Source organism: Martes martes (genome assembly GCF_963455335.1).
Source record: "Martes martes genome assembly, chromosome: 6".
Lineage (NCBI taxonomy): Eukaryota > Metazoa > Chordata > Mammalia > Carnivora > Mustelidae > Martes > Martes martes.
The window spans coordinates 63,260,763-63,277,847 of NC_137893.1; the positions used below are offsets into that span (position 1 = coordinate 63,260,763).

The 17,085-nt window shown below is 44.0% G+C and overlaps 1 protein-coding gene across 1 annotated transcript; it reads right to left on the minus strand.

The window, feature by feature from the left end:
- Positions 1–911: 911 nt before the first annotated feature.
- On the minus strand, positions 912–9,563 carry HEBP2 (heme binding protein 2). The gene is made up of 4 exons (XM_080805683.1): positions 9,349–9,563; positions 8,718–8,853; positions 7,778–7,958; positions 912–1,688 (listed from the first exon to the last, which is right to left on the minus strand). Exons 1-4 carry the CDS (start codon positions 9,448–9,450, stop codon positions 1,490–1,492), a joined length of 618 nt encoding a protein of 205 aa, XP_080661809.1. The 5' UTR covers positions 9,451–9,563; the 3' UTR covers positions 912–1,489.
- Positions 9,564–17,085: the final 7,522 nt, after the last annotated feature.

Here is a 17,085-nt window from a genome sequence, read left to right on the forward strand (position 1 = left end):
TCCTCTCTGTGGAAGAGGACTCCAACCACCCCCGTTTTGACCTCAGTCTGTACGTCTAATTGATTATTTCCAGCGTGTCTGTTAACTCAAGCAAAAGACCAGGTGGGCAAAGTATCCTTGATGGGAACTGAAACTACCTGCTCAAGCAGTGAAGACTCCGTGTGATTGAGCCCAAGACAATGATCGACCTGACCTTTACCACCCACCCACGTGTAACCACTGACCTTTGTCCCATGTTGTCCTTAGATGAACCTGGAAGTATTTTCAGCATGTTAGAGATCGTCCTTAGACGCCAGACCCCAGTCTTCCCAGTGCTAACCTCACTGAAATAAATTCCTTTCTTGTTTCACCACCTCTCATCTCTCTGCCTTTGGATTTTGTCAGCGGCCAGTGGCCGAACCTGGTCTGTTTGGGACCCCCAGAGCCAGGTGTTTTGGCATCTTTGGGCCCCGGTTACATCTGACATCTCTAGGACAAGCATGTTCCAACACAATCAGGCACAGATTTCAACCTCCTTGATTCTGTGGCGGCCCATTCGTTCAATAATTATCATCATTTTCATATGATCTCCCAAACTGCATGAAATACTTTACAAATGCATGTGAATTTTAAAATTACACGTTTGTATACATGCCTTTGGGAAAGAACATGTCTTTATTGAGTTTCAAGATAGGATAGAAGTCCCTAACTTCATAAATTTCATCTCTGTCATGAAATATTATTGACCCTTCTGGGTATGGTTGGAATTTTCTTATGCAGTGGGGGCAGTTGGGGGGATGGGGAAGAGTAGCCCACAGAGAATGTGACCAGGTCAGGTACAAAAGAATCTGATTTTTTTTTTTTTTAAAGGCATTACCAGGATAACCGGGCACAATTAAATAGGGTCTTTTTTTTTTTTAATTTTTTATTTTATGACAGCAAAAGACACAGTGACAGAGGGAACACAAGCAGGGAGAGTGGGAGAGGGAAGCAGGCTCCCCACTGAGCAGGAAACCTGATGCGGGGCTCGATCCCAGGACCCTGGGATCATGATCTGAGCAGAAGGCAGACGCTTAATGCCTGAGCCACCCAGGCGCCCCAAGAATCTGATTTTTGCTTTCAGCTGAACTTCACCTCGCGAGGCTTCACAGCCGTGCCACACAGAATACCACTTTAGCATTTTTATTGATAATATCTGGAGGGGATAACATCCAAAGGACACAAATCCAAGTTGAAAAAGTCAACATGATGTGAAGAAGGGTCAAGTAACAGGACACTTCCCGGGAGCCTCACAGAAGTAAACTCCTCCAGAGCTGTGACTGATTCACATGTTTCTAGAATACTGTCCCCTGTTTCCTGTGTATCTAGATAAAGCTTCAAACATTAAAAGGCACCTTGGAAATAAGCTCAATTCATTGTTGTTCTCTCAAGTAGAGCAACTACTCTACATTTTACGGGTATGTAGTGCTGATGTCTACAGTAAGAAATGGAACTTCCTGGGGTTTTTTCCTCATTCGTTTTCTTTGGAGGGTTCATTTTTCTGAATCAACCACACTTCATTATTTCTATCAAGCAACTTGAAAGGACTGTTGTAGCCTGCGGTGTAGTAAACCTTCTCATTGAAAACTTTTCCTTCTTCCCTCAAAGTACTTGCTAATGTCAAAAGTTGTTCTTGATTTTTTTGAGCACTAGAGAATCCATCGAAAGCCCTGCAAAAGAGAAAGTAGATAACCATGAGTGATGTTCATGCCGATGTAAATGTCAGTCTGAAAAGGTCGCCATGAAGGCTGGATCAGGTACAGCTTCCGGGCCCCTCCCCCTCAGCAGCTGACCAGGCCATTCCTCTCCTCCGGTTCCCATTCCCAGCGCCGCCTCGCCACACACAGAGGAGACCCAGGAAGAGACACACGTTCCAGCTGCTGGCAGGCAGATTTGGAACTTTCACCATCTCGTGCTCTAACTCTTGCTTCTCAGACTTTCACGAGTGTGTACAGGTCACCTGGGAATCTTGCTAAAATGCAGACGCAGGAGGTCTGGGGGGGGGGTCCCGAGAATCTGCATTCCTAACAAGCTCCCCATGATGCTGAGGTTGCTGGTCAGAGGAAACCCCCTTAGAAGACTCCCTTTCAGACTTCCAATTTTCTATGGAACCGTTCCCCTCCCCCCCGTCCCCCTTAGGAAAAAGGTAGGTGCCACATTACTGATGAATATGATAGAGTTTCGATCCTACGAATTTATAGTCTAATGGAAGAGGGGAACATTTTGGCAGCTCTTTATACACAGCCTGAGAAGAGATTTAATGGAGACAGGATCGATATGCTTGGGAACACCGAGGATATTTCTGAATCAAGGGTAAGGGATGTCGTCTGGGTTTGGTCTGGAATGGTGGATGGCTTTGCTGGGCAGGAAAAGGGAAGAAGAAGAAAAGCAACCAAAGTTCAAAAACACAAATTCATAGTGAGGCACAAAATGAGCTCTGCAAGGTGTGTCAGAGCCCGAAAGAGGAATCTCGTATGTCGTCTCAGGGCCCTTTTGAGATTATTGTGAAGGATGCTGAGCAGAAAAGTGACTTGATAGATCTGGGAAAGACAGATGGAAAAGAGACTGGAGGGAAGGAGCCAGTTCGGAGGTTGCTATGGGGATGGGGAAGAAAAGACAGTCAAAAGATTTAAATAACAAGTGGGAAAAGAGAATCAAAGTGTTAAGTATAGATTTTCAAGTATATAAACAAAACTATCCTGAGGTTAAATTATGGCAGCACTCAGACCTAGCTAAGTTGCTGTTATGTATAGATGATGAATTTGACTTTGAAGGTTAAGAATAGGAAACACAGAAAATCATGGATATTCCCAAAAAGGCTTCTTTCGTGTAAGTTGTATTATCAATGTGCCAGTGGAAAAGCTTAGTCCTACCAGGTAAGATGTAAGCTCTCAAGGGTACAAACCATGTGTATTGTGGAAAAGCTTAGTCCTACCAGGTAAGATGTAAGCTCTCAAGGGTACAAACCATGTGTATTTCATTCAACGATGTTCATGAGGCACCTAGAATTGTTCCTGGCACACAGTATCTTTTAAACCCTCATCGAATAGTATAGGAATCTAATACGCACATGTACGTGAAATAAAATGTTGAAGATAAATTGATAAAACTGTTCTAATTTTCAGAATGTTGACTGATAATGATAATTCTGAACCATATGTTTACCTCCTAAATCTATTATTTCCTTAATGAAGAGCCAACTCTTAGTCTGTTCTGCCTAAAGGAAACTTGCTTTCAGATTCTATTTCTGCCCTGAAATCAAATCTCGAAAACCCTTGTTAGAAATCATCTTTTGTTCTCTGAATACATATTGTTCTACAATGAACCATCACAGCTTTATTCAGTACACAAACATATGAGTCTCTTCCCACATACCTGCCTTACTAGGAGCTGCAGGGTATGAACAGAGGACCATGTTCCTGTATTGTTGAGAAAGTTACAGTCTGTACCTCTATCACTCTAATTTAGAATAATAGAAGAACAGAGTGACTAGCTAACTGGAGAAACTGAGGAAGGCATCACAGAGGAGGTACCATTTGATGCAAGTCCTAAAGGATGAAAGTGGATGCTCCAGGAAGAGGAGAAATGAAGAGCTAGAACTAGTAGCAAAGTCAGGTGCACGTTTTAACTATTTTACAGAAATCAACTCATTTAATCTTCATGGCCACCCTATGAGATAGGATGGTACTATAACTATACATATTTTACAGATGAAGAGCTTTGGGCAAGGAAAATCTGAGGAACCTGCCTGAGGTCACGGGTGAAGACATGTGGAAAGTCCTAGCCACAGTGATCCAATAACAAGAAGAAATAAAAACCATCCAAATTGGCAAGGAAGAAGTGAAACTTTCACTATTTGCAGATGACATGATAGTATATATAGAAAGCATCAAAGACTCTGCCAAAAAACTGTTAGATCTGATAAATGAATTCTGTAAAGTTGCAAGATACAAAATAAATTTACAGAAACCTGTTGCATTTTTATATACCCATAAGGAAACAGCAGAGAGAGAAATTAAGGAATCAATTCCATTTACAATGGCACCAAAAGCCATAAGATCCCTAGGAATAAACCTAATCAAAGATGTAAAGGACCTGTACTCTGAAAACTATAAAATTCTGATGAAAGGGGCACCTGGGTGGCTCTGTTGGCTAAACGTCTGCCTTCGGCTCAGGTCATAATTCTGGAGTCTTGGGATCAAGCCCCGTGTGGGGGGTGGGGGAGGTCCCTCCTCAGTGGGGAGTCTGCTGCTTCCTCTCTCTACCTCTCCCCCAACTCACGCTTTCTCACTCTCCCTTTCTCAAATAAATAACGTCTTTTAAAAAATAAAATACTGAATGAAACTGAAGAGGACACAAAGAAATGGAAAGACATTCCATGCTCATAGATTGGAAGAACAAATAGTGTTAAAATGTCTATATTACACAAAGCAATCTACATATTTAATGCAATCCCTATCAAAATACCAACAGCATTTTTCACAGAGCTTGATCAAACAGTAAAATTTATATGGAACCACAAAAGACCCTGAATAGCTAAAGCCACCTTAAAAAAGAGAACAAAGCTAGAGGCATTTCAATTTCAGACATCAAGTTACATTACAAAGTTGTAGTAATGGAAACTGTATGGTATTGACACAAAAATAGACACATAGATCAATAGAACAGAATAGAAAACCAGCACTGAGCTCACAATTATATCATCAATTAATCTTTGACATAGGAGGAAAGAATATTTAATGGGATATTGGATCAGCTCTTCAACAAAAGGTACTGGAAAAATGGGACAGCAACCTGAAAAAGAATGAAATTGCCACTTTCTTGTACCATACACAAAAAGATTCAAAATGGGTTAAAGACCTAAATGTGAGACCTGAAACCATAAAATCCTAAAGAGAACACAGGCAGTAACTTTCACATTGCCCATAGCAATCTTTCTAGATATGTCTCCTAAGACAAGAGAAACAAAAGCAAAAATAATCTGTTGGAATACATAAAAATAAAAAGCTGCAAAGTGAAGGAAACAATCAACAAAACTAAAAGGCAACCTATAGGATGGGAGAAGATATTTGCAAATGACATATCTGATAAAGGGTTAGTATCCAAAATATATAAAGAACTTAGAAACCTTACCACCCAAAAAAACAAATCCAATTTAAAAATGGGCAGAAGACATGAACAGACATTTCTCCAAAAAAGACAAACAGATATTATGGACATTGGGGAGGGTATGTGCTATGGTGAGTGCTGTTAAGTGTGTAAACCTGGCGAGTCACAGACCTGTACCCCTGGGGCTAATAATACATTATATGTTTATAAAAAAATTTAAAAATTATTTTTAAAAAAGAAGACAAACAGATGGCCAACAGACACATGAAAAGATGCTCAATATCACTTATTAGGGAAATGCAAGTCAAAACTACAATGAGATACCACATCACACCTATCAGAATGGCTAAAACCAAAACAAGATACAACAGGTGTTGGCAAGGATGTGGAGAAGGGGGAACCCTCTTGTGCTGTTGGTGGGAATGCAAACTGATGCAGACACTCTGAAAACAGTATGGAAGTTCCTCAAAAAGTTAAAAAGACAAAAAAAAAAACCCCAAAACCTACCCTATGGTCCAGCAATTGCACTACTAGTTATTTACCCAAAGAATACAAAAATACTAATTCAAAGGGATACATGCACCCCAATGATTACAGCCTGATCATCTACAACAGCTAAAACAGGGAAACAGCTCAAATGGGTGAATGGATAAAGAAGATGAGCTATATATACACAGTGGAATATTATTCAGCTATAAAAAGAATGAAATGTTGCCATTTGTAATGACATGGATGGAGCAAGAGAGTATTATGCTAACCAAAATAAGTGAGTGAGAGAAAGACAAATGCCATGATTTCATTCCTATGTGGAATTTAAGAAACAAAATAAATGAGCAAAGGGGGGAAAAAAGAGAGGCAAACCCAGGAACAGTCTCTTAACTATAGAGAACAAACTGGTGGTTACCAGAGGGGTGGTAGGTGGCGGATGAGTGGAACAGGTGATGGGGATGAAGGAGGGCACGTGTCGTGATGAGCTCCGGGTGATGGATGGACGTGCCGAATCCCCTGAAACTAATAGGACACTGTATGTTGACTAACTGGAATTTAAATAAAAACTTAAGAAAAAGGAGAGCTGTGGAAGAACATGGGCTGCTTGGGAAAGGGTGGGAAGGTCAGCGGAACATAACTAGTGGGGAGACACGGCTGGGCCACATTATAAAAGACATTGTGAACAATCTGAACTCCGCCCCCCACCCCAGAGCAAGTGGAAAGTCACAGAGATTTCTAGTGAAGTAACAGGTTGGGGTTTTTGTTTTGCTGCTGTTGTAGTAAGAAAGACCATGGACTCCTGTGAGGAGCACGAGGGGAAGAGAATGGTGGGCAGGTTACTCCCAGCAGCCAGGAGGCTACTGAAGTGGAACAGTCAAGACCTGAGATGAAGAGACATCTGAGCATCTAGTAAGTGTCCGGCATTGTGCCGAGCCCTGAGGGACACAGAGATGATTGATGTGTGGTTCCTAGAAGATGACGACCTGAAGAAGTCACAGAGAAGAGAAGGGAACAGAATTGTGGATCATTTCCAAGGAGACTGGATCAAATCTCATAACCAGTTGTCAGGGAAGAGTGCGCTGATGATGGCCTTGGAGTCCTTGCTGGGGAGGTTATCTGGTGGATGAAGGTCACTGCTCACATACATTGAGGACTGGGGAAAGGCTCATTTGTAGAGCTGTTGAGTTTAATCCCCACCTACCGCCCCCCCCCATTGGAAATGTCCAGCAATTAGGGTAATCAGGGCTGGATACACCAAATTTTGAGAGTCACTAGACACACGTGGTTGAAGCTTTATAAACAGATCACCCAGAGCAAGTCTGCTTTGACATGGGGGTCAATGCGGGCTGTCAATAGCACTTCCTGGGTGAGAGAGAGGAACAGGAGAAGAACGGCAAGACAGTGACTTCGTGAGACATAAAAGGATGAATCAGCATCCAGAGAACAGATGAGTCAATACACGAAGGCTGCAGGGGTCACACGGGCAAGAGCGGTCATCATGTGACAAAGGCAAGGGCACTGCTGACGGTGACGAGGGCAGTCCCAAGGAGATAGTATGGGCTCCCCCAGACTGTCCGTGGAAACAGAGACAGACAGATTCCTTTAGTGGGTGAGTGGTGACAAGAGGGAGAAAGGAATGAAGTGACACCAGTACGAGACTCTTAGCATGTTCTGTGCATGTTTTATATTTCAACAGAGAGAATTTAAGAATGTGTCGAACAGGTACTGGAAGCCAGAAACAGTACAAGGAACCACTCAACGAACAGAGGCAATGACTGCCAGAAACAGCCAGCATCCCCCGGGCTGGGGCACAGAGGAAGAGTCTGGGGCTATCAGAGTCTAGAAGCTAGGAGGAGGGGTACTGTGCCCTGTGTGTTAGGATTTTTGTTCAGGGTTACCTCAATGGCAGGTGGAGAATAATGTGCACCGTGTCTTAGCTGTGTAAGGTGTGCAACAAGCTCTTCATTACATGAATTGATTGTATCTTGCAGTACCCCTTAGTAACACATAAAACTAAGCCAGGAGGGAAACACCACGGAAATGCGTTAGACCTCTTATTTGACAGAAGGGTGAAAAGGCTGCTGAAATTGCAGAGGAGCAAAACCGAGAGCAGGCAAGGAAAGCTAGCAGTGGGCAGGGCCATAAATTATCTACCACTTACCGTACAAACACAGTCATTTCAGCTCTGTCTTCAATGAAGACATCTGACTCTGAAGGCCTGGGCGGATCGGATTGCTGCTCAGAGGGGATGTACAGGGAAATGGTAATGATAGACTCACTAAAAGGACCTGAACCAGGCTCCACGTAGCTTGTCACCGGAGCTGTCATCTTTATCTTCATCTCTGGACCATAAAATAACATATTTAATGCCATGAAAAGACCGTGAAAACAGATTTAGTTTCTTTACGACTGCTTCTAAAAACTTAACCTATTATTTTTTTATTGGAGTTTCCTGACTTACATTATGGTACTGACATAAAATTTACCTTTGAGATAATTTTCATCCTTAAAAAATAAGGGCAAAATGATTCAATTATCCCCTGGCCACATTGAACACTTTCTCTACTATTAATATTTTTGGTTAATAAAGTATAGTTTTAGAGATGGAAGGGAAAATTAGAGATCGTATAGTCCAGTCTTGTTTTTCTTTCTTTCTCTCTTCCTCTCTCTTTCTTTCTTACAATTCAGAAAGGGAGATCCCACAGGCTAGGTGACCTGCTAAAACACAAATAGCGAAAGAGCCCGACCCAGATGTCTTGAGACCTGAATCTGGGGTTCTTTGTACCTTCCTCCTTCCTGATGACTCTTAACCTACCAGTCACCAAATTACCTCGAAGCACTAGCCATGAAATGGACTTAACAGTAGGTACACAGAGGCCTAGCTCATCCAGCAGAAACAGACAAGAACAGAGGCTGAAAAGCACTACCTCCTCTAGACTCTGCTAAGGGTCCTGAGCAGAGTCCCTGTCTTCAAACACTAAGTCTTTGATGCTCTCATTATTTTTCTGTTCTAAAGTATCTCACTTTAATAAGCTAAAACACAAGAATAAGCCAGGGGACTCGACCACAATATATATAATTATAAGGTAAACCGTCTTCACCTTTCTCATTTTTGCCTTGAATGTAGCCGTTCAGCTTTGTAAAACCAGTCTGGATGGCTGAGTCCCAGTCCATGGACTCAACCGAAGTGCTGACCCACTTGGCGGGTCCATAATGCCGGATCTCGTAACTTCCAGGCTAAAATGGAACAGAGAAAACTGGGGGAAGCAATTCGAAAAAGGCAAGACGTGAGAGGCAACAGTCCAGGTTCTTTGATCTCAGGTCCACCTGGGATGGAGTTCTGGTTCTGGTTCCTTCGACCTGGCGGGGCCCCTCCCCCGAGGCTCCCATCCTTGGATTAGAGACTGCGGAGGCCTCCGCCCCCCGCAGAGGTCGGGAGTCGCTCCGTTGAGTTAACACCTAGCATCTGTTAGGTTCTCTGGGCCGGAGGGTCCCACTGCGGGCTCTGCGACCTGATCAAATCCTTTTTCTTTTTTTTAACCTCGAAAGAAACTGAGATGTGGCCATGACCTAGGGTTATGGCTAAACGACCGAATTTCCCCCTCTGAGCAGGAACGGAACTGGGGACCCAGACAACTTTTTAAAAAATTGAACTTTTTCTTAAATCTGCGGGATCCTTCGGTCCCACTGCAAATCCTCCGGAGCCACAACCCGCCCGCGGGAGGCGCCTACCTGGGGGCCCGCGTCCTCAGGGGCCGACCAGCCCGGCGTCTCCACGGCTTGGGCCGCCGCGCGCTCGGCTGTCGCGGGGTCCGGCTCCAGCACCTCGGCCATGAGCGGCGCCGACGCTCGGGGGAAAGAGGCTGGCGAGCGGAGCCAGGAAAGGGCCGCCCCGCTGCGTGTGCGCGCCGCGCCCGCCTGCCCCGCCGCGAGGGCCCGCCCCCGCGCTGCCCGGAGCCCGGGTCACCGCGCCGACGCGCGTCCCTCCTCCCCGCAGTGCGGGGGACCCGAGTTCGCAGAGCCCGCCCGCGCTTGGGCCGGGAGGGGGCGCTGCGACCGCGAGGGCCCCCGATTCCCACGCCGGCAGCTGCGGCGGGGCCGCGCCCCCCTTGCCGGGATCCCTCCGCCCCCCAACTCCGCAGGGTGAGGGCGGGAGACAGAATTGCAGGGTCTGCTTAGGCCGGGTGTCCTTTGGGATTCCCTCCTATCCCCTGCGCACAGAGGTGTCCCCTATGGAAGCCCGGGGTGGAGGACTCAGCGACTGGCTTGCGGGGTTTCTGGTGTAACCGGTTTGGGAACCTCTCCGCGGCTCCACCCGCGCAGGGAGCCGGTTCTGCAGATCGGACGACTCCTGCGGAGCGGCGTGAGCTCGGCCCGCACCCTGGTTCACTCAATGGAAGGCGGGAGGGAGCCTGCTCGCCCGGTGGGAGGATGGACAGGCTGCCGACTGGGACCTTGGCTGTACCTTCTGGCACCCCTCCCACCCACCGTGGGCCCAGAGCTTCGTGCACGAATCGGATCCTGGGCGCAGCCAGAGACATGAGTCCCTACTCAGACCTAGAAGGTGTCCAAGGTGCCCAATAGCCATCAAGGTCCGCCGGGGAAGGAGTCAGATGGGGCTGCAGTCAGGCCTGGAGACAATCTTAAACTGTCCTGGTTTAATGACCTTTCCCTGAAATGATCCCAGAACCTCTGAGGTGGTCCCACTAGAACTATCAGTCGGGGGGGGGGGGAGGGGGAGGGAGGTGAAAGGGGGGCAGAGAAATGAGGGGGTAGAGCGACAGGACTCTGCTTTTAAAACTTTTCGGTTGGATTTATTCTTTATTTTTCCTAAGAGCTTTACTGAGATATAATTCACATACCATCAAATTCACCCATCTAATGTGTACCATTCAGTGTTTCAGTGTATTCACAGTTGTGCAACCATCACTACAATCAACTTTAAATTTTTCTTAAAGACTTTTTTTATTCGACAGAGAGAGAGCACAAGTAGGCAGAGCAGCAGGCAGAGGAAGAGGGAGAAGCAGGCTCTCCGCTGAGTAGGGAGCCCGCTTGGGGGGCTCAATCCCAAGACGCTGGGATCATGACCTGAGTGGAAGGCAGCCGCTTAACCGACTGAGCCACCCAGGCACCCCACTGTAATCAATTTTAGAGCATTGTTATCACCTCTCCCCAGACCCCAAACCCCATACTCCTTAGCCATCACTCCCCAATTCCCCATCCCCCAGCCCTAGGCAACTACTAATCTCCCTTCTGTCTCTATCGGTTTGCTTTTTCTGGCATTTCATATAAATGAAATAATGCAGTGTCTTAAGATCCCACTCTCTCCGGGCGTATAAGGAACAGAACCTTACTGCTCAGGGTTTTGGAGGTGGGAAGTCCAAGATGAGAATGCTAGCAAGCTCGGTGCAGGCTCTTCTCCGGGAGGCAGACTGCTGGTGGTGTCCTTACAAGGTGGAACGGGCAAGGCAGCTTTCTCTGGCTTCTTCTATAAGGGCACTAACCCCTCCTGACCTATCACCTCCCAAAGGTTCCACTTCCTAATACCATCACATGGAGCATTTGGTTTTCAAAACGTGAGTTTTGGGGGGATGCGAGCATACAGACCATATAGGATGTAGCGTGTGGTCCTCTATTGCTGACTTCCTTCACTGAGCAAAATATTTCGGGTTTCATCCATGCTGTAGCATGCATCTGTGCTTCACTCCTTTTGGTGGCTGAGAATATTCCATTGGATAAATATTTTTCATCAGTTGATGGACGTTCAAGTGGTTTCAAGCTTTGGGCTATTATGAAGGATGCTGCCACAAACATTTGTGCCCAGATTTCTGTATGGACATGTTTTCATTTCTCTTGAGTGAATTCCGAGGAGTGGGATTTGCTGGGTCAAATGGTAACACGGCATTTAACTTTTTGAGGAACAGCCAGACTGTTTTCTGAAGTAGGTGTACCCTTTTAGGTTTTCATCAGCAGGCTGTGAACATTCTGTTTCTCCACATCCTCACTAATGCTCGTTATCACCTTGCTTTTCGATTATAGCCATCTTATTGTGCATGCCTGGTGTAAGAATAAGGGTTTTTTGAGCTACAATTCACATAACGTAAGATTCACTACTTTAAAGTATACACTTCAGTGGATTTTAGTATTTTCAGTACGGTGTACAACCACCATCACTATCTAATTCCAGAACATTCCATCACTCCAAAAAGAAACCCCCATACAATTGAGCAGTCACTCCCAATCTCCAAAACCTCCCAGCCCCTGGCAATCACTAATTTATTTTTATGTCTGTGGATCTGCCCATTCTGGACATTTCATTTAAGTGGAAAATAACATGTGTTCTTTTGTGACCGACATCTTTCTCGGAGTGTAATGTCTTCAGAAGTCATCCGTGTTGTTGCACGTATCAGCGCTTCATTCCTTTTTATTGCTGACGACCATCCCATTGTGTGATCCTACTGCTTTTAAAACAATTGATGTCCTCTTTCTCCTTTCCCCTTCCCTGTCCTAACAAGCAGACACATGATACTTGCTAGTGTTTACATCAACTCTATCATTATGCTGATCTAAGTTTTAATTCTTTAGTGAAGGCGAAATAATGAATATTGACTGATTTTTTTTTTTTTTTGAACAGACTGATTATTTTAGCTGCTGTCACAGAGCTGATCCTCTGCTTAAGTGACTTGGCAAAGTTGGGAATATGATTTTACTTCTCAGAAAGTTTTTTGTTTTTTTTAAGATTTTTATTTATTTGACAGAGAGAGAGAACACAAGTAGGCAGAGAGGTAGGCAAAGAGAGCAGGGAAGCAGGCTCCCTGCTAAGCAGAGAGCCCGATGCAATGCAATGCAGGGCTGGATCCCAGGACCCCTGAGATCACGACCTGAGCCAAAGGCAGAGGCTTAACCCACTGAGCCACCCAGGCGCCCCTACTTCTCAGAATGTTTTAAGAGGAAAAGAAATAATTTACATTGTTTAAGATTCCTGCTGTTCTTTTCATCTGCAGAGTATGTTTTATAGTTATCAGGGTCTTTGGGGGTGAGGGGAGATGGGGCATTTTCTTTGTAGAAAAACTGAGGCTGAATTTGGAGACATGCATTTAATAGCGTGTGGAATGCCCAATTAATGAAGATAACAGCAGGTGACTCAGCTGAGTTATCTATATTTATAAGGTGATAATTAGCCACGTATAAGAACAGAAGGAGGGAAAGGAAAGGATTTATTTCAGAATAATAGGGTTTCAGTTAGAATGAATTTAATGAGAGTCAGAAGGCTCAAGTTTTATACCCATATGTCAAAATAATCTAGCTAGTTTTCTTGTTGATTAATTACGGTGAAATTGTTCTATTAGCACATATTTAGTCACTGTTTGTATGATATTATGAAGAAGATATTCTGTTGAAGCTTTACAACACATGCGGTGGTGCCATTGGGGGTGGGTGGTGGGTGGAGAACAGGTTCCTCCACTTCACCCCAGCAGGGGAGGGAGCCTGCATAGCCCTGTGGCAGTGGCCGCAGTCAGTTCTCATGACTTGCAGCAGCTTTGTTCTATAAAGTCACCATGAGTGATGCCTGGGTGGCTCAGTCAGCTTAGCTTCTGCCTTCAACTCAGGTTATGATCCCAGAGCCCTAGGATCGAGTCCCTCATCAGGCTCCTTGCTCAGTGCGGGGTCCTACTGCTCCCTCTGCCTGATGCTCCCCCTGCTTGTGCTCTCTATCTCTCTGACAAATAAATAAATAAATCTTTAAAAAAAATCAAGTCATCACGAACATTGAATTAATGAATCCCAAACTATTGATTCCAGAGGAAATACCGAGGTAGGTTCCTGTGAACCTCCGGTCACAACATCTTTGCCAACTAATCACTAAGTAACCTTGTTTTATATGCGTTATTGTATAAAGAGACCTTATTTAATAGATATTGTTGGTTCATGAGCATTGAGATCTTTACCAACAGCACTGTAGCTCGTACTTTAATGAAGCTTATATAACACACGTATCTCCTCCACTTGAGTGCTATGTTTGGAGGCCATTTTAAGCAACAAAATCAACAAGAAGCACAAAAATAGGGGTGCCTGGGTGGCTCACTGTTAGGTTAAAGCCTCTGCCTTTGGCTCAGGGCATGATCCCAAGGTCCTAGGATCGAGCCCCACATCGGGCTCTCTGCTCAGCAGGGAGCCTGCTTCCTTCGTCTCTCTCTGCCTGCCTCTCTGCCTACTTGTGATCTCTGTCTGTCAAATAAATAAATAAAATCTTAAAAAAAAAAAAGAAACACAAAAATGCAAAAAGCCACAGAACTAAATAGACTGCAAAAAAGGCTTGTTTACGGTATGACAGCTGAGACTAGAAGGCAGAGAGCTCCACCTTATTTAACCTGAGCCGGAAATGTGTGCCTTGCGTGGCTAGAATTTCTCACTGCTCTCCACAGGCAGATGTCCACCAATGACCAAGAAGGTGATGTGAGCATTGGAGTTCTGAATACAGACCAACAAGTCAGTGAACTTGCACGTACAGAATCTGTGAACGAGGAGGATCCACGATAAATGCTTCCTGCAGAAAGTTACACAAGTCACTTCTATCCATATCCATATTTCATTGACCAAAGCAAATCATAGGCCTTGATTAACCTCGAGGGTGGAAAAGTTCAATCACACTGTGTTCTCAAAGAAGAACTCAACTATTGGAGAGAATTGCTAATGTTCATTACTGAAACCGTTTAGTCATTCATTGATTATCCCATCCTTGCGGCAGTTTTTCTTTTCCAAAGACATGGGCCATATTATCTTCCAACCAACATGTTGTCCTTATAATGTGGCTTTGATACATCCTCCCCACCCACCCCACCGCACCCCCCCATTGAGAGATGGAGGTCTATGCTTCCTTTCCTTGAAACCGGGAAGGTTTGTGACTCCAGGGTAAGTCACCCTGTGTGACTTCTGAGGCTAGACCATTAAGGGCTTCCACTTGATTTTCTTTGGGACAATTAATCTTAAAATCCAACAACTATGCCAAAGGGAAGACCAAGCAGTTCCAGCTCCATGGAGAGCCCTGTGTCTGGGCTGACAGTACGCATTGACCCTACCCATGTGAGTGACCTTGTGTTCCAACAGCGCCAGCCCCCCACCACTGAGTCACCACCAGACATCCTCGATTCTTCCAAACTGAGGCCCCAGAGGTCGCAGGGTGGACACAAGCTGTCCCTGCAGTACCCACAGAATCTGGGAGCATAATTAAATGGTTATTATTCTGTGCCACTAAGTTTGGGGTGACATGTTTCTCAGGATAATAACTGAAAAATTACCTTCTATGTAAAGTGCTATAGTAGATGTTGGTGGGTTTTAGTAATGCACAACCTGTGGTTCTGGTCTATCTTGGTCTATCTGGTCTATCTGACTATCTTATGGTCAGGCATTGTTTACTCTGGGGCCACTCTTGCATCCATAATGTAATTAAATATTTGGTCTTTTTAGAGTTGCCACTATCTTGAATATGGCGACTGTAAAATGGGTAAAAAGTTGGTAGTCTAACAGGAAGCGTAAACTTTGAATTTGCCTGGCTTCTCCTTTAGTTTTGGTGAGAATTGTAATACTCATCCATTATTGAGATATCAAGACAACCCACTGAAGCCCCTCTTACACGAAGCACTTCGCTCAGGGCCTGACACATACTTGCTTGAAAAAGTTGAATGAATGCCAGTCAGAATTTATCAGACGCATTGATAGTGACTCAGTGTTTTCAGGAGCACCTGTGAAGCTCCTTTCTAATGGACCACAGAAAATGAAGAGACATTTATTAAATGTGGGGTCGAGGAATAGAAGGCTAAAGTCTAAAACCAAGAATGTCTTGAAAAATTAAAATATCGATCCTAATCAATATGAGGCCTGATATCACTTCTGAGACCGTGGGGAGTGGTTATAAAAACAAAGGAGAGGGATCTTCATACTTATTTTAAAAGGTTCATGCTTTGAAATAAAACAGACCACCAGCTCTGCCACAGCTAGATAGCTCTCACTCTCAAAAAGCTCTTATCTATGGGGCTTTTGGTATTGCCATGCATTATTACATTATTTCTTGATTTAGAAAAAATGGAAGAATTGGTAGAAATGGGACTCGATTCCCTAATGACTTTTTTAGAACAGAGGTGTTCCGTGTTTCAGTGCTCCTAGTTCTGAGAGGAGGAGCCACACAGCCCCAACCTAACATACACCTGTGAACCAAGCAGCTCTTAGCCTGCTCATGGGTCCCGCAGAATGGTCTCTCCAGGCAGTCCCACACTTGACTTTGTTCAGGTCTGCATGTTCAGAATGAGTTCCAAGCATGGGAGAGGTCAGTGGCAGATTGACTTGGCTCCAAGATGGAGGAGAAGTTTATCAGTAATGCCCGGGACATCTCGTCCTCTAGACCAGTGCTTCTCAAGCTGTCTCTGATGAAGAGCCTTCTCCCTTTAAGAAATACTTTCAAGTTCATCAGGAACCAATATGTGATTCTATTGCACAAGACTATAGGCAGCTCACTATGTGGATCTTAACCCATGAGTTCAACAAGAATTTAGTTGGTCTATACCATGCTCAGTGAGATGAGGCTACTGAAGATGTGCATGGATTTTGTAAAAATGTTGAATTCCTATGAGATTTTTAAACACTTACTGTCAATTTTTCTAGTTATTTTATCTCAGATTGGTGACAAATAGTTTGTGAGCCAGCACCATTTTGTGGCTCATACCTTGAAGAATATTGATTTAGGTGACCTTCCCAGTCTCCTGGTGATGTTTTGGAAGGTTATTATTGATTCAATTTCTTTAACAGATAGAGCCTTATGCAAATTGTCTGTTTCTTCTTGCACGATTTTTTGCAGTTTTAAGGAATTGGTTCATTTCTTCTAGGTTATCAAATGGGCATGGAGTTGTTTATAGTATTTCTTTTTTTGCCCTTTTAACATCCTTGGAATCTGTAGTGATGTCTCCTTTTTTATTTCTGATATCAATAATTTGTATCCTCTCTTTTTTTTTTAGTTGGCCTGGCTTATCAATTTCATTTATCTTCAAAAAGCCAGCTTTTGGTTTCCTTGATTTTCTCTGCTGATTTCCTGTCTTCTTTTTAATTTTCATTGATTTCTTCTCTAATTTTTATTACTTACTTTCTTCTGCTTACTTTGGATTTAATTTGCTTTTCCTTATCTAGTTTTGTAAGGTGGAAGCTTAAATAATGATTTGTGATCTTTCTTCTTTTCTAATATATACATTAAATAATGTAGATTTCCCTCTAAGCACTGCTTTTGCTGCATCTGCAAACTTTGATAAGTTGTATTTTCCTTTAAATTTAGTTTAAAATATTTTTATTTTCTCTTGAGTTTTCTTCTCTGCCCCATGTATTATTTACAAGTGGGCTGTGTAAGCTCTAAGTATTTTAGAATTTTCCAGCTATTTTTCTGTTACTGATTTTTTAGTTTAATCCCAGTGTGGTCTGACAGCA